This window comes from Onychostruthus taczanowskii, unplaced genomic scaffold (assembly GCF_017590055.1).
Source record: "Onychostruthus taczanowskii isolate IOZ18803 unplaced genomic scaffold, ASM1759005v1 scaffold30, whole genome shotgun sequence".
Taxonomy (NCBI): domain Eukaryota; kingdom Metazoa; phylum Chordata; class Aves; order Passeriformes; family Passeridae; genus Onychostruthus; species Onychostruthus taczanowskii.
This window is the reverse complement of record NW_024500350.1, coordinates 8,274,646-8,299,806: the sequence shown is the minus strand read 5'-3', so window position 1 is coordinate 8,299,806 and position 25,161 is coordinate 8,274,646. Positions and strand designations below refer to the sequence as shown.

General features: G+C 58.3%; 2 protein-coding genes across 2 annotated transcripts; both read right to left on the bottom strand.

The window, feature by feature from the left end:
* Positions 1-910: 910 nt before the first annotated feature.
* Positions 911-8,789, bottom strand: LOC121338446 (translation initiation factor IF-2-like). Its single transcript, XM_041409399.1, has 5 exons — positions 8,617-8,789; positions 8,291-8,504; positions 7,638-7,902; positions 2,505-2,656; positions 911-1,177 (listed from the first exon to the last, which is right to left on the bottom strand). Exons 1-5 carry the CDS (start codon positions 8,787-8,789, stop codon positions 911-913), a joined length of 1,071 nt encoding a protein of 356 aa, XP_041265333.1.
* Positions 8,137-11,019, bottom strand: NPTX1 (neuronal pentraxin 1). The gene is made up of 5 exons (XM_041409083.1): positions 10,576-11,019; positions 10,193-10,400; positions 9,495-9,739; positions 9,228-9,407; positions 8,137-9,131 (listed from the first exon to the last, which is right to left on the bottom strand). Exons 1-5 carry the CDS (start codon positions 11,017-11,019, stop codon positions 8,910-8,912), a joined length of 1,299 nt encoding a protein of 432 aa, XP_041265017.1. The 3' UTR covers positions 8,137-8,909.
* Between the last annotated feature and the right edge of the window lie 14,142 nt (positions 11,020-25,161).

Sequence of the window (25,161 nt, the reverse complement as noted above, 5' to 3'; positions counted from 1 at the left end):
TTGTTGGTGTTGGTTGATCCTCCCTGATCCTCTCACCAGAGCCCTGCCAGCCCCCCCAGCTTTATTTTAAGGCCCCATTAATTAAAAGAAAATGAGTGGAATTTCTCTTGACAAGCAAATTAATAGCAAATGAGATGATTATGAGCTGTGTCATTAGGGTGATGGAGCAGCTTGTGCAGGGCTCAGCCCAAAGCAAGGCAGCAAAGCCGTGGGGCAACAGGTCTCTCCTGTTGGGGGGCTGGAAGGTGCTCCCTTCCCCTCTTGGGCTGCTGGGTGGAATTTTGGTAGCCAAGGAGTCATTGATACCGAGCAGAGCCGGCCCTGAGACCCCGGGGCTGAAGGAGGAGGAGGGGGCAGAGCAGAGGTGCAGGGGGTGGCTGCTCTTGGATGCTCTGGGTGTCCCCATGAGCCGGATCTGTCCATGGGGACACGCTGGGACTGCCTTGTCCCCACCCCGGCAGCCCCATCAGCTTTAAAAACAAGAACCAAGGCTATGAAAGCAACCCGTGATTAATTCCTGGGCTGGTTCCCACCTCGGGGGCTCGGTGCAGGATGTTTCCTTAGGAACATGCTTTTTCCTGCTTTTCTTGGAGTGCCTGCTTGGCACGCCGTGCCTGTGCCTGCAGAGCCCAGCTGGTCAGCGCTCGCCGGAGCCCCAGCGCCGGCCGGGGCTCGGTTCGTGGGGCTGGGTTCGTGGGGCTGGGTTATGGAACCAGGGCTGGATTCATGGGGCTGGGTTCGTGGGGCTGGGCTGTGGAACCAGGGCTAATTCCTGGGCTGGTTCCCACCTCGGGGGCTCGGTGCAGGATGTTTCCTTAGGAACATGCTTTTTCCTGCTTTTCTTGGAGTGCCTGCTGGGCACGCCGTGCCTGTGCCTGCAGAGCCCAGCTGGTCAGCGCTCACCGGAGCCTCAGCGCCGGCCGGGGCTGGGTTCGTGGGGCTGGGTTATGGAACCAGGGCTGGGTTCGTGGGGCTGGGCTGTGGAATCAGGGCTGGATTCATGGGGCTGGGTTCGTGGGGTCGGTTCGTGGGGCTGGGCTCCCGCGTGGGAGGCTCCGCCGGCGGCTCCCGGCTCGTGTTGTGACTGGAGCCGCGTGTCTGGCAAGGGAACAGCTCCTGCCTGCGCTGAGGAGGAGGAGGAGGAGGCGATCAGCCGGGCCGGCGGTGGAGGGACAGCCTGCGGGAAGGGAGGAGAGGTGGTGCCAGAGCCGCTCTGCCCCTGTGCATCACTTCAGGGACAAATATCCGCTGTTTTCCCGAGGAGCAGCGCTGCCTGCTCTAAAATCCCCAGCGATTTTTGGGAGAGTGTTTGGAGTCTGTGATAAATCTGGTGGCTTTGTAACTTGCCGGAGGGATGGTGGGCAGCACCGTGATTAAAGCGCTCTGATTAACACACAAACCTTGTTTGTAATGAGTGGGATTGGGAGGGTGTGGAAATCCAGCTGGCGTGTAATGAGGTTACTCCAACAAATTGCTCGGATATCAATTACCCCGCTAGGTAAATGTCACCTGCCTTCTCTTTGTTTGCGGTAAACTGGGATCCAATTAGTTTGATGTGGTTCTTGCTCGTGCCTGAACAGCCGAGGCAGGGCAGGACAGCAGCCGGGCTCTGCCCCACCCGTAGGGCGCCATCGGGGCCGGGGACATCCCAGTCCCTTGGGGACATCCCAGTCCCTTGGGGACAACATCCCGGCACCTCCTGTCGTCACCTCTGAGCCGAGTCCCCCTCCACAGGCTGAGGACGAAGCCCCCCGGTCAGGCAGGTCTCAGGGTGGTCCCCGCGGCCGCCCCGAGCCTCCCCACGCCTCCGACTGCAGGTGGATAAATTCCACTTTGCTGCAATAGGTTCCTTTCCCCATCCTGCTGCCCGGGCTCTGCCAAGCTGCGCCGGGAGGAGCGGGGGGAGGCAGCAGGAGCAGCTCCCGGGGCGCGGTTGGAAAGGGCGGCGGGAGCGTGCCCCAGCCCTGGGGAAGGGCCCTGGGTGCCGGGACTGCAGAGGAACGGGGCTGGGGGGTCCCGGGCAGGCCGGGATCGCCGTGACCCACCGGCCCGGGGCTCCTATGCCAGCTCTTGCACACAGCTCATGAATATCAATGGCTCAACTCACGGGGGCCTCGGGAGGGAGCAGAAGGGAGCCGAAAGCGTCGCCAGCTGTGGAGCACAGCCCATCCCAAATCCAACCTCGGTGCCTGAAACCGTCCGGTCCCCGGGCACGGGAGGCTTTGGGGGGGCTGGAGAGGTGTGAGCGGGGGATGGGCACCGTCACTGGGGGCACCTGGGGTCCTGCTCTGCTTTCCAGAGGGAACAAATCAGCGCCGCCGTGTCCCTGTGGGGCTGTCCCGCCCCACCGGGTGTTGGGGGGCAGATTCCAGGTGTGGGGTCCTCGGGATGCTGTCATTCCCGGCTTCCACAAGCGCTGACCCTGCAGCACACGGGAGCCCTGCTCACCCCTCCCGGGCAGGAGGGGATCTGTGGGCTGCTCCAGACCTCTCCATCCCTCTTGCCCTGGCTGCCACGGGCCCGGGGGCGGCCGCTGGAGCGGGGCTGCCCTGTGCCACCTCGCCCCGCAGCCTCGGCATGATGAGCGAGGCTCCAGCGTGCCGCAGGCGATCGCTGACCTGATTTCCAGCAGCGCTGTGGGGTTTGGCATCTGTTGCTGACACGGAGGCAAGTGGGGGCTTGGGGACCCCCCTAATGTGTTGCTCCGGTACCCCCAGTCCTGGGGAGCGCCGGGGGCACTGGGGGTGCCGGGCAGCACAGGGTGGGCTCTGACCCCGCTGCACCACCCACTCCTCCCCGTGTGCCCCCTCCCGTGCTCACTCTGCTCCACAAATGCTAATTAATCACCATAATTAGTTTGATGCTGCATCTATTTTTAATCAGCTTTGGAAGACAGAGTCTGCCTCTGCTCCGTGCACACCCACGGGCTGTCCCAGGGCGGAGCGGGGCTTACTGGGGACCCTCCGGTGGGAGATGGGGTGTTATTCCCCCCTGTGCCCCCGGGAGGAGGTCAGGACCCCTCATGGGACCCCCAGACAGAGGAGGATCCCCTCAGAGCTCCGGGGTGCAGCCCGATCCCAGCCCCTCCATAATCCGCCGGGATGAATAGGAAGGATGGAGGCAGCAGCTGCCAAGGTGACGTTTGACAGCAGCTGGGAAAGTCGCAGGAGGAGGAGCCCTGGAAAAGCTGTGAAAAGATTCTGAGAAGGCAAAACCGGGGGCCAGGCCCGTGTTCCTGCAGCTGCCAGCCCCCCGTGGGGGAGGGATGGGGTCTCCTGCGCTGGGAGCTGCCCGGAGTCAGCCTGGCTGGGGGAGCGGCACCTTGGAGAGGCGGCGGGCTGCGAAAAGCAGTGTTTGCTCTTGAATTGCTGGCTCCGTGCGGCCCCGGCCGGCTCTGGTTGGGTTCTCCGGAGGGAGGGAGAGCTCGAGGAAGCCCCTGCCCGGCTGGGCTGGCCAGGATGCCCGGGCAGTGCCTCGGGGTGTAGGAGCCGATGCTGTGCCAGCAAAGGCTCCCGAGTGGCATTTGAGGGCCGCTGTCGCAGCCAGTGACTCACGCCTGTGACCGGAACGGTCTGTCGGCCTTGACTGCATGCCCGGGGAGGTGTCCAGCTGCCCGCGGTGACCCGGCCGGTCCTTGTGCTCGGCCCTGGCAGGGCTCGGCCCTGCTCCCCCCGCCCTCTCACGCGGGGATCCATCCCATCCTCATCCTCCCCGAGCCGGGATGTCCCCAGCCCTGCCGGCAGTGTTTGGCCGCCCATCTCCCTGCTCTCCTCCTCCTCCTCCCGTGCCAGCCTGAGGGTGGCTTCTGGGAGTCACCCGGTGTCCCTGGGGAGCCTCGGGTGGTCTCTGGCAGCGGGACCCTCCCCGTGCCGCCCGGAGCCGGCTGAGCCCCTCGGCCCCGGCTCGGGGAGTTCTCACTGGAGCTGCTGCCGTGCCCCAGGGCCGGCACCCCTCGGGAGCTGCTGCTCCCGGTGCTGGGGAGGAGGGGGTGTCCAGCCCGCCACCAGCTCCGCTGGGGAGCCGAGGCAGAGCAGATTTCTGCAGCCACGTGCCCGACGTTGCTGTGGTTTCCCCGGGCGGGGAGCTGAGCCCCCCGCGCTGCTCGGGGGCTCTCCCTCCGTTCCCTGCCTCATGCATATTTAATCCGGGTCTCCTGGAGCCATGTGCTCCCGCAGCCCGGCGCGCCGTGACACATTCACTGCTAATTAATCCAACGACGGCATTTATTAAGTGCCTCGCACGCCTGGGGCGCTGCGTGGTGATGATGCTCTGGGACGCTGCTGGTCCCAGTGCCGCAGGCAGCTCCGCTCGCAGGCGGCCCCAGGCGCTCCCGTGCAGGCAGGGATGTGGGAAAGGCCTTTTCAGGACACGCTGGCTTCTTTTTTCGGGGATGTAAAACACAGCGTATTTCGGTTTTCTTCTCCCCATCACCTCCTGTCACCCCCCGGAGTCCCGGAGGAGCTGTCCCGAGCGGAGGGAGCACAGCAGGCAGCAGGATGCAGAGCCCGGCCCGGCGTTCCCTCCCATGTGTCTGCAGAGGAGCCGGATCAGAGCTGTAAATCCCAGCTGCGTCCTGCCCTCAAGGACCGGCCCTCGCCCCCGTCGGTATTTGTGAGCCATCTCCCGAGTCCTGCGGCCTGTCCTCACGCAGCCCAAGATCTCCATCTGCTCTAAAAGCTGCTGGATTTAGTGCTCCGGGGCGGGAAGGCGCTCCCTGATCCCAGCGCTCGGGGCTGGCTGTCACCGCAGAGCTGCTGCCACCAAACCCCAGCAGCAGCTCCTGGTGCAGCCTGAGGTGTCAGGACGGTGTGAGATTGATGGGCCGGGCTGCTCCTCACCGCTCCCAGGGTCCTCCCTCCCTCCTTCCCTCCCGCTGGAGCTGGCACCGCTGCGGGTCGTGCCTGGAGCTGCGGCGGGGACAGGGACGGGGACAGGGACAGGGACAGGGATGGCGCTGCCCGGGACTGCTCCGCCTCTTCTCGCTGCCTGAGCTCACTGCACCCCTCAATACCCGCGGCTTTGGGGGGCCTAAGAGCAGCTCGAGGGTCGCTCGCAGCCCCGGGAAGCCCGGAGGCGATGAGGGGGGTTTGTTACCCGCTGAGTGCGGGAGTTCCTGCGGCTCCCTCAGCCTCCCCCGCCCTGTCCCGGCCGTGCCACAGCCTCGGGGTGGGGAACAGCCCCACTTCCACCGCAGCAGCGTTTGCCAGGCACCCCAGGAAAAACCGATCCCGCCTGTTTGGGTGGTTTTGTTATTGCAGCTCAGACTGCAGGGCAGCGCAGCCTCTGCTTGGGCACGGATCGTTCCCTCTCCCAGCAGCGGGTGGGCGCTGGGATCCCACCCGGGCACGGGAGGGCCGAGGGTGTTGTGGCAGCACCCCAGGGCCAAGGCCCTGCTCAGGGCTGGGGGCTGAGAGCCAGGCAGGAGCTGCCACCCTTGGCTGGGTATAAATAGCATCCCCTGGCGAGGGTGTGGGCTGCTCCAGTGACACGGAACCCAGCAGCCCGTCCTTGGAGCAGCTGCCTTTTGGGGCGGGGGGACGCTGCCAGCGAGGGCCGAGCTGCTCCGGGGGCTGGGGAGGGGCGTGCGGGGGGCTCTGCTCCCTTGGTGAGCCTGGGGAGACGCTGCTCTGAATCCCTTCTGCACCTGGGGGGATCTGGGGAACCCGGGAAGGGGGAGCTTGAGGCTGCACCCTCCTCTTCAGCACCCCCTCAGTGCCCACTGTGCCCCTGTGCCCGTGTCGCTGCCCACCCTTCCTTGCCCCCTCGGCCGTGGCTGTGCCCTGTCTCATTTCTGCCTGTGGGTGACGGACGGTGGCACATCACCCTCAGCTGTCCCCGTGGGCTCAGCGAAGTGCCCTGAAACAGCTCTGATGTCTCCCCTGTCCTCTTTGTCTCCCCTTTCCTCTTTGTCTCCCCTTTCCTCTTGCCCCCAGCAGGTTCCTGGTGCCAACTGTCCCCTCCCCAGGGTGCCCAGCACCTGTCACTCTGCTCCTGTCCGTGGCTTTTGGTGTGAGAGCCCCGCCTGGTTCCCGGCCCTGCAGTTTGGCTCGGAGCATCTCCCTTCCCCGGTATGCCAATGGTTGCTCGAGGCGTTCTGGAAAGGAGTGCAGCAGCCACAGGAGCGAACGCTCCGCTCTGGAGAGGAAGAGGCTTTCTGGGGGTGGCAGGGGCTGGGGGAAGGACGGGACTGGCATGGCTGCGGGCAGCTGGAGGAGTGCGAGGTGCCAGGTGAGCAGCCAGGGACACCTTTCCCAGAGGCTGCGGTGACGGGGGAAGTTCTTGGGAAGATGCAGCACAAGTGGACGCAGGACCCTCCGTGACCCTCCCCGTGGGCACTGCTGTGACCCTCCCCGTGGGCACCCCCAACCCCGGGAGCTGGGAGTCGCTGCCCACAGCCATGGCAGCTGCGAGGGCTCTGCTGAGCTCCCCCAGCTGTGTCCCTCAGGCTGTCCCCGTGTCCCTGCTGCTGCCCGTGTCCTGCCGTGCCCGAGGCAGGATCCTCTCCACTCCCGTCCCCAGGGGCAGCGGGATGGGGGCGTTTCGGGGGGGCTGTGGGAGATCGCTTTGGGCTGGCTGCAAGGAACAAATGATGATTTTCCTCCCTGTACCTTTCATGCCATTCGTGCGGCACGGCCGCTGTGGGACAGGGGGAGGCTGCAGCACGCGGGGACAGTGCTGGGGACACTGCTCTGGCCTTATCCCCGTCTGTGGCACACGGGTGGCCTCCAGCCACATCACCCAGTGAGCCACAGCTCCGATTCCCCCGGGAGCTCTGCCTTCAGGAGCTGCGCCTGGAGCCCAGCCCGGCTCCCGAGGGAGCGGCGGGGAGGGAACGGAGGCAGCCGGGCCCGGGGTCTGTCCTGGTGCCCACACCGGGAGAGCTCCTGCAGAGCCCCAGGGTGCCACTGTCCCTGCACCAGCCTGGCAGGACCCAGAGGGAGCTTCCAGACAGCAGCTTGGGGAAAAAATACATCAGTTTGTGTGGCGTGTTACATAAAGCAGGGAAAGACGTGGTTTGAGGGTACAGGAGAAGGAGACAGCCTGGCACAGAGGCTCAGGGAGTGCCTGAGCCAGCTCCAAGAGGAACTGGGCAGAAATTTCTGCTTCATACAGGCACAAAACCTTCCTGTGGAAAAAGACAAGCTGCTGAGCACTGGCTGCTCAGGGAACAGACACATGTGAGAGAAGCCGGTGTCTTTCTTCACGCTTTATTGTGTAAAAATAAAGTCAACAATTCATGTAATCCCAGCAATAAAATGGAAAAAGCATGAGAATCCGTAGAAACAGTGCATTGTCAGATCTGCCAATGCGGGCCGGATGCACGGGGTGTCAGAACCCCTTCAAATCCCAAAGGAGACAGAGCCAGGAGTAGGAAAAATGTACAGCTTTGGTTAGCAAAATAATGACAAATTAAGATACATCGATTCTCTCCCCTACTGTACACTATGTACACTGTGTTGACATCACACCCTTTCGTGGTTTTTTGGCAAATCCAACGCACCTGGGGCTGGAGGTTAAACCCGTGCCGTGGTCTCGTTGTTGTTCTCAGCAGGTTGTGCCTGTGCTCGCCGATGTGAACGGGGGCTTGGGAGGAACTGAAATTAACTCTCGATGCTTCGGGGCTTTTTTTCTCGCACCAAGAGCACGGCCGAGGCTGCGCTGCCCTGAGCCGTGCGCGGGGTCTCGCTCTGGGGGTGCTGCTGCCTGCGCCGGCCCCGCGGAGCGGCCGAGGCGGGGCGGGCTCCGCGCTCCGGGCCCCCAGCCCCGGCCGGGGGAGCTCCCGGCCCCGCGGGGACCCCTCCGCTCCGCCCGTCTCTTTGCCGCATCTTTGGAGTTGGTCGTGAGGCTCTGGAGCCCCGGGTGAATTCTCTGCCTCATCCTCCGCTGCCGCCCAGGGCTGCCCTGGGGGGGCAGGAGGGGGCTGGGGAGTGATTTCTGCAATCTGTAGTACAAACCAGGAGTTTAGAAAAGGAAACCATACAAAATGCATCTGTTATCCCAAAATACGCTTCTTTATCTCTTTTTATCCTGCAGAATCTCAAAGCACTTTTTTTTTTTCTCTCAGGGAGCACTGATAATTCTATATTTTTTTTTATCTTCATAAAAATACCCTTTTTTATTGGTAATAAACTTCCCCTTACAGTAAGAGAAACAAGAGTGTATTATCAAAAGCAGAAAGGCTTCAGACCTGTCAGTGGGAGCTGGACCGGAGGGGACGGTAAAGGCTATTTGTCACCAGCTACGGCGCGTAGGAGCCTCGGGGGGCTGCAGGCGGCGGGGCCGGGGGTACCTGAGTGCGGCAGGTCGGGGAGCGGGGCCGGGGGGTCCCGCCGGGGGTCCCGCCCCGGTGCCCGCCGCAGCCCGGGGCTATGGCTGTGGTGCTCGGGGGCAGCGCCGGCCGGGGAGGGGCGCGGGGCTCCCCGGGGCAGGGGGGCGGCTCCTCCCGGGGCTGGCAGCGGAGGGGTCGCCCCTCCTCGGAGTCCCAGCCCCGGAATGGAGCGCAGCTGGGGTGGGGGGGATGTTGCAACTCTCCCCCAGCTTTGGGGGCAGCACCCTGCCGGGGGTCAGGCTGCACAGAGAGGAGCCCCCGGGGGGCTCTGGGCCGGGCCCCGCAGCCTTTTCAGGGGCCGGTGCCCAAGGGAAGCGGCGGCGAAGCGGGGGCCGGGCCGGGGGGCGGCGGGGGGGCGCAGCCGCGCCAGGCCAAGGCACGCAGGCGTTGAAGGACGTTGGCAAGACAGAAACCGGAGGGTCGTGGGGCTCCGGGGGCGGGCGCCCCGCTGCCGGGGCATCCCTGCTCCCGGGACGAGTCGGGTCGCTTCGTTCTCGGTTGTTTTTGCGCAAAAGAAGGAGGAAAAAAACAAATAAATAAAAGAACCCGCTGAGGAGGTTTCTCTCGCTTGTCCGTGGCCCTAGTTGAGCTGGCGACAGGCCTCGAAAGTCCACTTGGTGGCCCCGCCGTAGATGTCGATGTTGGCCTCGGCCCAGGCGATGACATTGCCCGCGAGTGCCTTGGAGCTGCAGGTGGCCAGGCCGTACACCTCCCCCGGGCTCAGCTTGCGGTCCCACACGTTGAAGTGGGCCAGCTCCCCCACGAAGGCCTGCGTGGCGTCGAAGCCGCCGCCCAGCGTGTCCTGCGGAGGAGCCGCGGTCAGCGGGGCACCGGGGGCTCCGCTGTCCCCTCGGGGGCACGGCCGAGCGGGGACCCCGCGGCTGCTCCCGGCCCTTACCTGCTCCTGGCCCAGCACCAGGACGCCCTGGGGTTTGATGGGGTGGTAGGGGGCCAGGTTCTCGCCGTTGCCCGTCTGCGTGCCGTCCTGGTAGGCTTCCCACACGCCGTCCCGCGTGGTCCAGGTGACACAGATGTGGTGCCACTTGCCGTCGTTGATGGCGAAGGGCAGCTTGGCCACCTGTGGGCGGCGGGTCAGGGTGGTGCACACGGGGGTCCCCCATGCTCTCCCCCAGCCCAGCACCCTCCCCTCGGCCCGGGGCCGTACCTTGTCGTTGATGAGGATCTCCATGGGGTTGTTGCCCCACTCGATGAGCACCAGCTCGTTGGCCTGCCCGGGCACGGCGTAGGAGAAGGGGGTGCCCATGCCGGGGGAGGCGCTGGATTTGATCCACATGCAGATGCTGAAGGCGTACATCTCGGGCAGGCTCTTCTTCACCTTGGCGTACATGTAGTTGGTGCGCAGGGGGAAGGTGAGCTGGAACCTGTCCGGGGGCCGGTTGTCCTTCTGGCCTGCGGGAGCGCGGGGGCGGTGGGCTCCTGCCGGGCCCCCTTTCTGCCCCTTTGGGGGTTCCCCCCCTCCCCACCCCGTTATGTAACGGGCCTTGAGATGGCAGCGAGGAGCAAATCCCTCCGGCGCCGCGCGGCTCCCTAATCCCCGGGGCGGGCAGCGCCCGGAGCATCCCCGGTGCGGAGCCCGCGGGCACCGACCGCCTCAGGAACCGAGCGAGGGTTTGGGTAGGGAGGGACCTCAGCGATCAGCCAGTCCCGACCCCTGCCACGGGGAAAGCCAGGCTGGGGGAGAGGGACCGCTCCCGGGAGGGCAACGGGACGGGCTCGGCAGATCCGCCCGCGGGAGCGGCTCCGCATCGTGCGGCAGCGCCCGGTGCCCAGCGGCGGGGGGGCTCCGGGAGCCGGCCCGGGGGTCCCGCGGGCGGGCGGGCGGGGGTGGGCAGCGCCCGGTACCTTTCTCCAGGTCGCTGATGCGCTGGTGCAGCGAGGTGAGGGTGCTCTCGATCTTGCCGCGCTCCTCGGACTCGTTGCGGGGGCTGAGCTTGCCCTCCTCCAGGCTGTTCACCCGCGACAGCACCTGCTTCTCCAGGTCATCGATCTTGTTCTGCAGGATGTCCTTCAGGTTGTTGGTCTGGCTGGAGGAGTTCATCCTGCTGAACTGCTGCAAGGGGCGAGCAGAGGAGCGGGCTGTTACCAGCGGGAGGCGGCTCCCGGTGCCCGGCTCCGCGGGCTGCCCGGAGCCCGGCTCCGCGCTTCCCGTGCCGGGGTGCGCGGGTGCCCGGCTTCCCGTGTCTCCCGGTGCCCGGCTGTGCGGCTCCCCGGCTCTCCTCGCGTACCTCCAGATTCTCCAGCCGGGTTTTCAGGGACTGCAGCGTCTGCCCCAGCTGGCTGAGGGTCTCGGCGGCGGCCGGCCGCGACAGGTCGCCCATGGTGTTCTTGGAAAAGCCCTTCCTGCCCTTTCCCTCGCCGGGCAGCTCCAGCACGCTCTGGCTCTCGCAGCGGCCCAGCTTGGCGGTGAGCTCGCGGATCGTCTCCTTCTGGTTCATGATGGTCTCCTTCTGCTGCAGCACGGTCTCCCGCAGCTGCAGCACGGTGCCCTTCAGCTCCTCGGCAGAGCCGGTGCCCAGCGCCGAGGCGGCGCACACGTCCCCGTCCAGCGGCACCGAGGTGCAGATGAAGCGCGTCTGCCCCAGGCCCTGGCCGAGCGCCGGCCCCAGCGCCGGCCCCAGCAGCAGCAGCAGCGGCAGGAGGCGGCGGCTGCCGGGCGGCCCCGCGGCCATGGCTCCGCTCGGCTCCGCTCGCTCCGGGCCGGCTCCGGCTCCGCTGCGGCGCCGCCGCTTTTATCGCGGCCGGGCGGGGCGGCGCGGGGCGTCACGGAGCGCGGAATCCCGGCCCGCGGCGGGGGGGCCCCGCGTGGGAGCGCGGCGTGAGCGAGTGCGAGAGCGTGCGGTGGTGATTCTGTGAGCGTGAGAGCGCGTCCGTGTGTCCGACAGCGTCTGTCCGTCTGTCCGCCTGTGTCCGTGGGCGGGCGGGAGCGCGCGTGGGCGGCGCGTGGGCAGGGGAGACTGAGCAGGGAGGGGCTGCGGGGATGTGCGGGAGTGTGTGCGGGGGATGAGTGTGCGGGGTGTGCGTGTGTGTGCGGGGTGTGCATGTGTGTGTGTGTGTGTGTCCGTGTGTGTGCATGTGTATCCGCGTGTATGTCCGTGTGTTTGTCCATGTGTGTGTGCATGTGTGTGTGTCCGTGTGTGTGCATGTGTGTGCGTGTGTGTGCGTGTGTGTCCGTGTGTGTGCATGTGTATCCGTGTGTGTGTCCGTGTGTGTCCGTGTGTGTGTCCGTGTGTGTCCGTGTGTGTGTGCATGTGTGTGCGTGTGTCTCCATGTGTGTATCCGCGTGTGTATCCGTGTGTGTATCCGTGTGTGTGTCCGTGTCTGTGTCCGTGTGTGTGTCCGTGTGTGTCCGTGTGTGTGCAGGCTGTGCGGGCTGTGCGTGTACACGCGGCTGTGTGCGGGCTCTGCACCTACCGATGTGTGCGGGGTGTGTGCGGTGTCCGGAGCAGGGCCGTGGGTGCCCCGTGGGTGCTCCCTGCGTGTCCCCTGCGTGTCCGTGCCGGGCTCCTGGGGCTGCGGCCGCGGGTGCCCGGGTGCGCTGCGGGAGCAGCGGCCGGGGCAGCCCCGTGGGTCGGTGCAAGGTGGAGCGGGGGAAGCCCCGGGGATCCGCGGGGAGAACAAGGATGAACTGGGGGGCTGCCGGCCCCGGGGGGTGCACGGATGGGCCCCAACTACTCTGTGTCCCGGGGCAGCTGCTCCTGCTGGTGACGGTGCTCAGCCCCACTCTGGGTGCAGGGGAGCAGTTTTTTTGCTGCTTTATTAATCAGCGAAAGAACCTTGCAGGTAATGTCTGGATCTGTCCTTGGTGAATAGCTCGTGGCTGTTGGAGCTGTCACTTTTCTCATCTTCAGCACTTCAGCCGAGGCCGATTCTCATTCAGCCAGCAGTGTCCCCTGCCCTTGTTCCCCACATCCTTGGCCAGGACACTTTGAGCACAAACGGAGCTGTCCCAGCTCCCTGAGCCTCTCCTGCCTGTTGGCTTTATCCTTGTCCTCTCCTGCTGTGGTAGGAAACTCCTGGCCTGGAGAGCAGCCTGCAGGGGTAGTGGGGGACTGTGGCCCCTCAGCTCAGCTCAGCTCAGCTCGGCACTGCAGCAGCACATATGGCTGGAGTATTTGCATAATGCCAAGTTATCCTGCGAAATATGAAGCAATTAATTTTGATTAGTGAAGTGGGTCAATAAAATACAAAGACTTTCAGTCCACGGATCTGCAGAAGATAAAACACGAGGGCTCCATGGTCCTTTCCCCTTTGATCTGCCTGGAGCAGGCCTGAGGAGCCCTGGCTGGGGCTGGAGCTCCCTGAGCTGCTCTCGTGGTACCTGTGACTGGTTTGATGCCTCTCCTGGAGCAGGTCTTTATCCAGCCCCGGGAGGTTTGTGGCACACTGACGTGGCAGGGAGTGTTTCCTCCTCAAAGGCAGATCAGCTGCCCTTGGGAGCCTGTTTCCCTGTCCAGCCCTGCTGTGCTACAGTAAAAGCAGCGTTTCATGGCCAAACCCAGGGGCCTGGGGCTCTCAGCAGGAGCAGGATGGCAGCCTGGCAAACCTCAGATGCTCTGCTCCCCATTTATGCCAGCCTGGGGTACCCAGGGCAGTGCTGACCAAAGTGGCTGAGAGCTCAGGAGTTGTACCAGGGTGTTCAGCACCTCTGGGGCACCTTTGTGGGCATCCTGTAGTGCTTTCATCAGCATCCATCCAACCTGTCCTAGTGCTCATGAACCTGGGTGTCCTTTGGAGCCTTCCTGAGGCTCCTGGGTCTCACTGCTGGTCCTGCCTGTGCAGCTCAGAGCCACCCGTGGTGCTGCTCACCTGCAGGGCTGCTCACACCGCTGGCACTGCTCCCCTCTGGGGTGTTGTGCGCATGAAATTTGGGGAGAAAATCTGCATTTCCAGCAGGCTCTTCCTTCTGGCTCTATCACCCTGGTTACTGTCCCTGCTGCTGGCTCTGTGCTGAGCAGTGTTCCAGTGCAGCAGCAGCAGGGAGGGAGGGAGGGAGGGGGATAAGGAGGGGACAGACCCCATGGGGTTTGCTGGGCAGAGCACTCTCCCTTCTGTGCTGGTTGGGTTTGGGGTTTTTTGGCAAAAAGAAAAGCTGACAAGACTGCAGGTCTAATCCTGCCACAGGCAGGAACACAACCCAAAAATAATGTTACTGCAGGCAATAGAATGACACCAGTGTAAACCAGTGTGAGAGGCAGCAGAGCCGGGTCCCACTCCTGCTCACATCTGCACAGCCCTGGCAGAGCTGAGCGTGTCACTGAACCAATTTCCCTCACAATCTTTTGTCATCCGTAGCACATTATGCGGAGATGAGACCAAGGTGACAAATGCAATAAAATAAACACTCGGATGCTATGGTGATGGAGACCAGGAAATGCCTGAATGGGAAGAAACAACAAAGCCGTGCTACAAGAGATAAGCAAAATAACCCCCGTGGCTCCTAATGCAAAGAAAGAACCGGAAAACATGATCAGGATTTCAGCTTTCCCAGAATCACTGAATCATGCAGTAGGATCTGTTATTGCTTCTGTGGATTTAGGAGCTGTGTGGCTGTAATGGAGTAATGGAGCCCCTGTTTTTAACTCTTCTCTTGCCTCTTCCCAGGCGCTCGGCAGCAGCTGATTTGTGGCTCTGTGGCTGAAAAGAGCTGAGCACAGCTCCCAAGGACCCTCGCAGATGATTTAGCCCTGAACAGAAGCCAGCAGGCACATTTGTACTGTGATGGACGAGGATGGTTTTGGACAGCCCAGGGTGCTCCCAGCACCGTGGCCTCACCGTGCAGGGGTGAGGGGTGTCAGTCTGTGCTCCACGCTAACCTCTGTGTTAGAGGAATCACCAATGCAGAGAGGACAGCTTTTTAAAGTGGACAAATCTCTCTAATCCCAGGAGCTGGAGCCCCAGGGAGCAGGCAGTGGAAGCTTTCCCTCCTGCTTGTGCAGCCTGCTGTACATAAACCATCTCCTGTGGGGTGATGCTGATTCCGCAGTTAAGTCTCCTCTGCGGAGTGAGAGCGATGAGATCCATTATGGGATGGAGGCGGCTTGAGATGGGGAACAGCAATGGCCACACTTCCAGGAGCTCAGCTCCCTTTGTCTCGCCATGGAGCTGCTGCTTGTGCCCCTGCTGTCACTGAGGGACCGTCCCCTGCAGCCCCACACCCCATCCCCAGCAGGCTCAAAGCAGGACAGGGCAGACACGGCCACATTGGTGGTTTTTTGGTTTTGGTTTTGATTTTGTTTTTGTTTTTGTTTTTGGTTTTGGTTTTGTTTTGTTTTTTAATAGAAGTATTGTTTATTGTTTTCAATAGAAGAATTGTTTTTGGGGAAACTGCAGCAAGGACAGGGTCTCTGGTTACAGCACCACTGCCTGTGCAGAACCCAGATGTGGGGGGGCAAGATCACCTCCAAAGCCTTTTCCTGCTGCAGCTGAACCAGGGAAACAGCCCCCAGCTTTTCCATGGTTCTGTTGAGAATGCTGTATATGCAAAATGGGGTTTTTTGTGCCTTCTAAAGGGTGCAGCTGTCACTAGAGCAGCTCAGGCACGGGTGCAGCCACTGCACACACCGTGTGTGAGATGGAGTATTCCCTTCTGTGACAGACACACTCTGGACAGGAGTTGGGAATTTTGCTGCATTTTGCTGCAGTCTTTCTTTGCAGATCTCTCCCTCTGTTTCTCTCCCTCTCTCTCTCTCCCTCTCTCGCACATTCACTCTCTTCCCTTTTTCCCTTCCCTTGCTTTCATTGCTCCCATCTCACCAGCCAGTCTCTTCCTAAATTGCCTGACATTTACACTCAGTGAGGCTCGGGAGTGTGGTCTCTGTACCAGTAGGTCTCTGTGATGCTACAGGGACACAGATCCTTTCATTACAAATAATTAATTTAGCTCTATATTGCATAACATCCTAAAAAGCTTTCTAGGGCAGTCTCATGCTAGCTGGATGCACAGTTCCTATCAATATTACATTACATTTGGGTACAACAGTTATGAAGTTTCATTAAAAATTTAATTTGTGGTTTAAAACTGCAGCATCCCCTTAAAAGTGTGGCAGAGAAGCCATTCTGGGTGCTGGAGCTGGCAGTAGCCAAAATTGCAGGGAGAGCTGCAGAAGGGCCTGGGGTGGGTGTGATGTTTCCTGCGCAGGAACACAGGGCTGGAGCAGGGGGAGCTGGGCAGGGTCCCGCTGGGTTCCTGCCCCCTGCGGTGCTTTTCTGAGCAGGGATTGAAGCTTTAAGCCGTGCCTGAGCCTGCCCGGAGCGGCCTGAGCCCATCCTCGCTGTGCCCACCTGGGGTGGCTTTTGGGCGAGGAGGGCGATGCCCGCGGGGCAGGGAAGGAGCGGGGTGGGTGCCCGGGAGCCCCGGGAGCGGCACGCTGCTGTGCCCGTGGCACATCCCTGGCACCCCTCTCCGCCGGGAACGGAGCTTCCCCGGCGGCGGCGGAGCGGGGCCGTGCCGAGTTTGGGCAATAATGGGATTTGCGGTGACGCCTCGGCAGCGGAGCTGAATGGAGGCAGCTCCCCGCAGCCCGCATCCGCCTCGGAATTGATTTGAGCAGGAATTCCCCCCTGTCTGCACACACGCACGTCAGAAGAGCCGCCAGCTTTTCCTCCCAGCCCATCGCTCAGGTGGTTTTTCAGCGCTGTCTGGGCTTCCCTCCAGTGAGAGGAGCGAGGTGCCTGCTCTGGGATGGATGCCAACCCAGTGCTCCCAGTGCTCCCAGTGCTGCCCGGCTCTGGGACCGGCCCTGCTGGCCCCAGGGCTGCTCTGGGGTGTCCCAGAGCTCGGCTCCCCGCAGCACCCACAGTGACAAACGGTGCCTCCCTCCGTGGGTTACAAACCTTGTCATTTCTCCCCCTGCCCAGCAAACGAGAGGGAATTTGCTGCCAGGGTGGGGGCTTTCAGAAGTCAGCATGGTTCTGGTGTTTGCTGTAGGGCTGTAGAGATCACTTCCCCTCCCCCAGTGAGGATAATAATGGGGAGTGGGTTCCTAAATCCCTTAAGCTTCTTTGATAGCTTCAATATTTATCTGTAATCCTTCTGGTGCTTCTGAACAGACACAGCTCTGTGTCCCTGTTGCTCTGAAGCTTCTTCCCACCTTGCAGTGTTCCCTTTTCGTGGGAGAAGAGGCAGGGCAGGATGAGAAGGAAACATCAAAAGCTGGTGACACTGCTGTGCCCTAGTTTTTTCCATGATTATTTATTATTTTGCAGTCTCTTGCTCCCTTTCTCCCCACCCTCTGTTGTGTTCTGTTACTGTGCTGTGCCGGGGTGACCCAGGCTGCACACCGGCTGCCCCCAGAGCTCTGTCCCCAGCTGAGGGGGAGAGAAAATAGAGCAAAAGGCTGGTGGGGCAGGACAAGGGCAGGGAGAAATCCCTCAGCAATCACCACCACGGGCAAGCAGGCTGGACTTGGGGAAATCGGTTTGTTACCAATCAAATCAGAGTAGGATAATGAGAAATAAAAGCTAAATATTTAAACAGCTTCCCCTCGCCCTTCTCTTCTCCCCAGGATCATCTTCACTCCTGCAGCCTCTCCCTCCTCCCCTGCAGTGACACAGAGGGGTGAGGAGCAAGGCTGTGGTCAGCTCATGCCATGATGGCTCTGCTGCTCCTTCCTCCTCATGCTTTGCAGCCTGAGCTCCCCCATGGGGCACAAATGCCACCCTGGCACGCCCCTCCTGCATTAACCTGGCCACACAAACCCCAAACACATCTGTGGAGCCTGGGAATGCTTCCATGGCCAGCTTTGGGATGGATGGAGGGATAGATGATGGCGGGATGGATGGATGGATGGATGGATGGATGGATGGATCTGTGACAGGACAAGCCTGGAAGGAGTTCAAGGTGCAGATGGGGCACCTGGATCCCAGCCAGAGCTGAACAGGTGGGAGTGCAAGCACAGGGAGAGGGACAGTGATCAGGGAGCTGAGCTGGATCTGCTCCAGGGATGTTTGGAGGAGCAGAGCTGCCCAGACCTCGGGTCCTTGGTGCTGGGTGGGGGATCTGATGTGCCAGAGCCAATTCATGTTGGAGAGTTTGGGGTTAAAACACAGAAGGTTTTAAAGCCAGGATGGAGAAAACCACTCCAAGGCAACAGGGATTCCCTGTTCTTGCTGCTGTGAGGGCTGACCCTGAGCTCGAGGGCGGCTTTGAGTGGGGAAAGGGCTCTCAGCATGCTGAGAGTCTCTGCAGAGGCTGCATTAGGGCTGGGAGCATCGATTCCTGTACAAGGTTGAGCTCCAGCAGCTGCAGAGAGACTGAGGGTGACTGGAAAGGCCCAGGAGCTGCTTCCAGGCTCTGAGAGAAGCTGGAGACGCCTTGGCTGCTGTGCAGCTGGCACTCCCTGGGCTGGAGATGCAGGGGATGGCAGGGGCCCAGCCAGCTCTGCCCCCCTGGGATGGCAGCGGGAGCCTCAGCAGGGCTCTTCATGGTCTGGCAAAACTCTCGGCTCCTGAACACCTGGCAGGAGCAGTTTGGTTCATGGTTTTTCACACTGGAATTGCAACTCCATCCCTGCTCCTGGGGGCTTGCACTGTCCAGCTGTGCAGTGATGACATTGTCAGGGGTGCTCTGGGGGGAACTGCTGTGGCTTCTTGGGACTCTTCTGCTTGGGAAATACAAAATAAATGAGTTGTGGATCCAGGAGATGCTGACTGTGCTGCAGTGTTTCCAGGGACAGGAACTCCTGGCAGGGGCTGGGCAAGTGGAGCACGCCTCTTGTCCGTGCCACAGCCTCCCTGTTCCACCAGCAGGGGAATGGGAAGTCCTCAGCCTGCTGAAATCCACATTTTAGATTTATACAACGTGTAAAACCTTCACTTCCATGAGGGGCAGATCCTCCCGGGGGTGAGTGACAGGAGTTTGCGTGGATGTTCATCCCAGTGCTGTTATCTGTAACCAGGCTGCTCACCCTGTGCCTCACAAACCCACAGGATTTCAGCAAACACCTGAGCCATGAAACCCACCAGGATTTGGGAAATCAGTGGTGTTCAGGGTGTCACTCTGCATCAGGAGTCTGGGACTGAAATATCCTAGGCATGAGGAAAAGATTTCACCTGATGTGTTCCATGGGAATGGTCTGTTCATGCTGATTCCACAGGTAATTGCATTTCCCAAATGGAGAAAGAGATTTTTGGGTTCCTTTGTCAAAACCAACCGTACTGGTTAACCCTCCAAGGGGGATCCAGGCTGGATTTCCCCATTCTGGGACTCTTTTGGAGGGATCCCAATCTCTTGGTGGTTGCCTCTCATCACAGATCATCAAACCAAGCCAGTTCTGGTTCTGATTCCAAAGCAAGCTCTGCATCTTTGGGCTGGCATTTCCAAAAGCAGCTCCATGAAACAGCTCCCAGATTCCAAAGTGAAGACAGGATGAGAAATCCCTGTAAACGCTGAATTATTTCTTATTAGCCAAAGGGAAATGTCAGGTCCTGCAGCAAAAGAAGCCAGGGCTTTTGGGCTGAAGGCTTTTGGTCGGCCCGGGAGGAGCCAGCGGAGCTCCCGGCTGCTGCTCCCGGCGCTTTGGGGCTGCTCTGTCAGAGCTGACACCGATCTACAACAGCGACATGGTGTTTAAGGAAACATTGCTGCACTTATAATGAGAAAACCAGAGAATATCTGCCGAGGTGACATCGATCACGTGCTGTTAGACACCCACAGCCCGATCACCTCGCAAATTGCCCGTCCAGCGAGGAGACGAAGGCAGATAACGATAAGGGATGAGCGGCTCGGAGATGGATGACGGGCTGGAGAACTCTATTAACAGCTCCTCCAAACCCTCCGATCTATCGCATCCCGACGTATCGAGTGCAGCCTCGCTCGGGCTTTGTGAGGAAAACAGCTCCATTAAGCAGCCGATTGCCGGCGGTGTGCGGAGGGGTCATTTGAGTCTCCCCTGCGCCTCCGGGAACACAGAAATCTTTACATCTGCGGTGAACTGAAATGGCCTTTGGGGTCAAACGCGGCGCCTGCTTCACGGTCTAAATGACTTCCAACTTGTGTACTACCTGGAATTCGAGGATGTCAAATGCACTCATTAACTAAACTCTACAGCCTCTGATTCATCCGGAAACTCGCCCTGTTATAGCTCAGGGGAGGCAAAGCCAGCAGATAAAACTCCCAAATTTTCTGCCTCCAAAAGCTGCATCACCTTTCTTCTCCCTCTCTTTTCTTCTTTGGTGAAAAATTTCCCCTGATGCCCAAATGTTTCTTCCACTGAAAGAGGAAGGAGAGATTTTTGACCTAGTATTTATTCTGGCCTTTTCAGCGTGAGACGGGAACATGAATCCCTGTCACATTCCTGACTAAGATGCCACTCTACACCCTTTCTATGCCTCCTGTATTTTTGAGGCAGTTTGAGTGTGCACAGAAGAGCACATCCCATCACCTCAGGGGCTGGGACACTGCAGAACACCTGGCGTGGGAAGAGGCTCGGGGGGCACCTCCTCACTCCCTAAAACTCCCTGGCAGGAGAGGGCAGCTGAGGGGGTCAGGCTCTGCTCCCAGGGAACAACAGGACAAGGGAAAATGGCCTCAGGCTGTGCCAGGGGAGGGTCAGGTTGGATACTGGGGAAAATTTCTTATTCCAAAAGGATTGTCCAGCCCTGGCACAGCTGCCCAGGATTCTCCATCCCTGGAGGGATTTAAAGGCACCTGGGGACGTGGTCAGTGCTGGGGAATGGCTGGCCTTGATGGTCTCTGAGGGCTTGTCCAACCCAGGAGATTCTGTGGTTCCTGTGTGGGCAGGGAAAGCCTCAGTTTTCCATCCCTGCCCTGGTGGCTGTGCTTGGAGAGCCGGAGCTGCAGCAGGAGCTGCTGCCCTGCTCTGGGGCACCTGTGGGGAGGCAGGTACAGCACAGCCCCCCGGCAGGTTTGGGGTTCCGGGGGCACCTGTGGGGAGGCAGGTACAGCACCAAACCCCCCGGCAGGTTCTGGGAAGCAGCGGTGCCCGTGTGAGGACACGATTCCTCCCCTGCAGTGCCGGGAGCCGCCGGGAAGAGCCGGAGCAGCTCTGTCTCGCAGGAGAGGTCACCGGCAGGCTTCCCGAGACGGGAGTCGATGTGTGAATCATGTTTTGATGTATCGGCTTTGGCACGGAACGGCGGCCGCCCCCTTCCCACCTGCCTCCCCAGCCCCAGCCCCGCTCACATCTGCTGGGAAGCAGGGGAGGGAGGCTGCGCTGCACATGCATAAATAATACCGCTGAAATCAGACTCGCTTAAAAATAGATATCCTTCCTAATCAATATTTTACCTACTGTCTTTAGGCTGCAAAGCTGCCCTGACTGAAATGTTAAAACAAACCTCGTTGTTTGCCCCTAAATGCCCCAAACAGCCCCGGCCGTGGAGGGGCTGCCCTGGGGTGTCACCCTGATTTTTTGGAGATTTTCTAAACCTTCTGATGTTTACATTCTTGTAACAAACTTTCTCATACACTTTCTGTAAATAACTTATTATTTTGCATTCTTTTATGAAAGAAAAGAAATTTAATAAACTATTAGTTTGTCCAGTGTCATTGGAGAGGTGACACTTTCACCCTCCAATCCACTGTCACTTTTAAAAATCTATAAATGTTAAAGTAAAAAAAAAAAAAACCAACAACAAAAAACCTATCCTTTTTACCCTAAAAAAAAAAAAAAAAACAAAAACAAAAACAAAACAAAAAAAAAACAACAACAAAAACCCTATCCTTTTTACCCTAAAAAAAACCAAAAAAAACCCACATCATGTTATTTCATGTCCTATAATTGACACTGAGGAAGCAACGTGGCCTCCTGCACACAAACACCTGCCCTTAGAGCCCCAGGAAAGGTGGCCTGGTGGCCTTTTGGCTCTGAGAACAGAGCTTTGCATCCATCTGACTCACTTGGTGACCTGTGAGTTTGAGTAATGAAATCGAGAGATAAGATCTCTCATGATATTTATGAGCAACATTCTTCTTTCTGTATCTGTATTTCTTCCTGCCCAAAACTGGAATTAGAATTAGGTGGCTGAATAAGGCAAAACAAAGGACATTGACAGAGCCTGAGATAGGAGGATTTTTCATTAAAAAGAGTGACAGGTGGGAGAATGTGTCCAAACGTGTTTCTGGAAGATAATCCTGCGTGTTGGGTTTAGGGCATCGCTCACTGTGCCTTACCTGACGTGATGCTTCCACTCCTGGATTCCCCGGGAGCAAGGGGGTGATTTAATCTGTTATTGTGTCCAGAGCCTGGGGCTGGAGGGTCGGCTGTGCATGGGAAGGGCGCTCCACTGGCACCACCTCTGCCCTGGCACGGAGCTTTGGCAGCAGGGAATGCTGGCCAGCAGTGCCGGGAAGTGAAAGGAGAGGCAGAATCCCACGGGAGCGGGTAAAAACGAGAGCAGGCTCCCGGTACTGAAGTGATTTCAGCTTTTATTATAAAAAATAAAAGCCTAAAGCAAGGGGGCTTGGGGGCTGAGCAGGAGCGATCCCCCCGAGGATGCTGCAGCTGTGCTGGGGCATCTTCAGCAGCGATGTCCCCATGATGTCCCCGATGTCCCAGGTGGAGCAGCACACCTTCCCTGCCTCAGAATCCCCCTTTTCATCCTGTTCTCTGTCCCTTTGGATTGGTTTCCGTTTGGATCCTTCATCTGCATGAAGGTTTTAGGCGCTTGATTGGCCATTACAGCTCTGTGCAGTCTGGCTCGTTTCGCTGGGGGATGGTGCACTTTGCTTAGGTGTAATTTGTTATAATTACCCTTTTAACCCCTTTTACAACATAACAACCAAACATGTACATGCTTAACAATTATCAACTATTTTACAGCAGTTCTAACCCGTTTTTAGCAGGAGCTGTACAGGGCACACTGAGATCCTGGGGGGAGCCGGGCAGGGCAGGGCAGGGCTGCTGCTGCCACCCCCAGCCAAGGGCCCCTGTCCCTGTGCCCATGCCGAGCCCTGCAGCCCGGCCAGCTGAGCCCAGCCCACCTCAGGGGTCCCCCCGAGGGGACAGGCAGTGTGAAAAATGCGTGTTTTATGATTGTCTTTTTTCAAATATTAAAACGAATATTGTATGTGTTATGTTAGATATAACACATATAATTTAATTATCTTAATAACCTTATTAATAGTTAATAATGAAAACAACACCAAATAATTAATAATGTATAAAGAAGAATTATTAATAAATAAATTAATTAATAATTTTTATTATTAAATTGAAATTATTATTAGAAATATATAATAAACGATATATAATACATAATGAATAAATTCATCATGCATTTATTTATTACTGTATTAATGTTCTTAAGTAGTGTGTTAAATGCAGTTTTAGGTTACAATGTTAAAATAGAGACATACTTTTTTAAAAGAGAGGAATAAGGTACTCGCACCGAGATAGCAGCCACAGCACACCTAAATCTTCCAGAGAAAAAGAATTTATTGCTCCATTACCAGAAGAAACTAACTTCTTCCTGCCTTGCTCAGCCCTGAAGATTCAGAGGAAGAAGCTGACACTGACCAGAGTCCTGTGTTTGAATGGAATTTGTGCATCATGGATGAGGTGTATGAATATGCAACAGGCTGTTGCTTTTAAGGGTTAATCCTCTGCTAACGTGGGTCCTTCTTCAGGCTTATTTTGCCCACAAAGAGGTACCCAGACTGTCCCTAACTCTTTGTTTTTATTGTCTTGTATTGTCCTAATCCCGATTGTCCAAATTTTTATTACTCTAATTACATTACTATTTTTATAACCATTTTATTACTATGAAACTTTTAAAATGCTAAAAACAAGTGATCGGCAGGAGGAGGGGAGGGCACACGGCTCTGCTGGCCCCACGGGCAGGGCTGTGCCAGCTGTGCCAGCTGTGCCAGCTGTGCCAGCTGTGCCCTTCACGGGGATTTCTGCGGCACGCTCAGGCAGGGTGGGTGCCAGGCCGGGCACACGCTGCCCACGGGGATTAGTGGGATCCATCTGTGCAGCCCCAGGGTGAAAAACACCAATCACTTGTGTTAAAATGTTTTAATGTTTAATAGTAATAAAATAGTTATAAAAAATTAGGGCGATAAGAATTTGGACAATCAAAGTTAGGACCACAAAGAACAATAAAAAGTAAAAAATTACAGACCTGTGGGTGTTCTGCTCTGCCCCAGAGCACACTTTGCTAACAAAGGATTAACATTAAAAGTAGTAGCCTGTTGCATATTCATATATTATTCAAATATGCCTTTCAAATTAGGGATTTCTCTGTTTATTGACAACTTCCCCCCTCATCCTGTAAATCAATAATTTTGGCCCCTTGAAATCTGGAAGGAGTCTGGGTTTTCCCGATAAGGAGGCAATAATTCTTCTCTTGGGATCTTGGTGTCTGTTTGCTGTTATCTTTATGAGAATAATTTCTGGATTCTCTTATCCATTCCTTGAGCTGGCTACAAAAAGTATCTTACATCACAGTTTCTATTTCAATATTATGCTATAGCCTACAAACTATATTTACCACAGTACTTAAAAGGATTAATACAGCACAACTTTCCAACATAACACATATAGTATTCATTTTAATATTTGAAAAGAGCCAATCTTATAATACACATTTTTCACACCCAGGGACTGGGTTCGTTCAGGTGCACTGCTGGGGTTGTTTCTCCTGATCCCTGCATGGCAGGAGGTTGGAAATAAAGATCTTTAAGGTCCCTTCTCATCCAAAGCGTGCCAGAATTCTGTAATTCTCTGGTTTTGTGTGGCTGCTGTTGAGGAATTCATGAAAGGCTGGCAGAAACGCAGCCATAAGCATTTTCTGCAGTTGGTCCTGATAACAATCATGCAGCTATCATCAGCCATCAGCACAAAGCACAAAGGAATCGGTGCCTCAGGAAGGGAAGGAGGAAAAGCAAACCTTGGCCACCCCAAGAAACATCCCTTGCCAATGTTCCGACCTCTTGTAAAGAAAGGTCTTGGCATTGGAAATATTCCCTGAGTGTAAACACACGGAAAGTGTTTATGAAAATTAATGGTTCTGTAAATTAAATAACGCGTGTATTCTTTCATTTCTACTTTGAAATGATTTTCACACGTTCGGTATTGCAAATGTGAATGTGGAGGGGCTCGATTGCTGCCAGGAGCAAACACTGAGGAGCTTTCTCAGCAGCAATATTTGATTTCCATTAACCTTCAGCTGAACAGCAAGGAGGATCTATGCCTGAAATTGTTCACCCGCCTTTCCTGCTGTGTGGAAGGACACACATCACACACAGCTGCTGGGGCTGTGCCCAGCTCCTCCACTCTCCTGGGCTTTTTTGCCCAGGATAAACGAGCACACCACACAAAGTGAGGTCCAAGCACAGCTGGCAGCTGCGCCCGGCTGTGTGGGACACCGCTCCGAGCCAGCAGCTCCGCACCAGGGGTGGATTTCACCTGAATTTGGGGTGAATCCCAAATACCACCAGCTCTGCAGGCCCGGGGGGGCTGCTCCAGGGGACAGGGACAGCGGTGCCACAGGACAGGGACACCAGGAGGAATTTCCCCATGGGAAGGGGGTCAGGCCTAGGCAGGGGCCGCCCGGGGAGGGTTGGAGCCTCCATCCCTGGAGTGTCCAAGGAATTCCTGGATGTGGCGCTCAGAGCTCTGGGCTGCGGACAAGGTGGGGATGGGGCACAGCTCCTTGGGCTGGGAGGGCTTTTCCAACCTGTGGGATTTTGGGATTCTGGGATTCCAGCCCGTCCCCATGGCAACGCGCCGTCACCGCGGCGGAGCGCGCGGCGCGGCGTGTCCCGCGCGGCGGCCCGTACCGCGGGGCATTGTGGGCCGGGCAAGATGGCCGCCCCCGTGCCGCGGTGCTGAGCCCAGCCGCGCTCG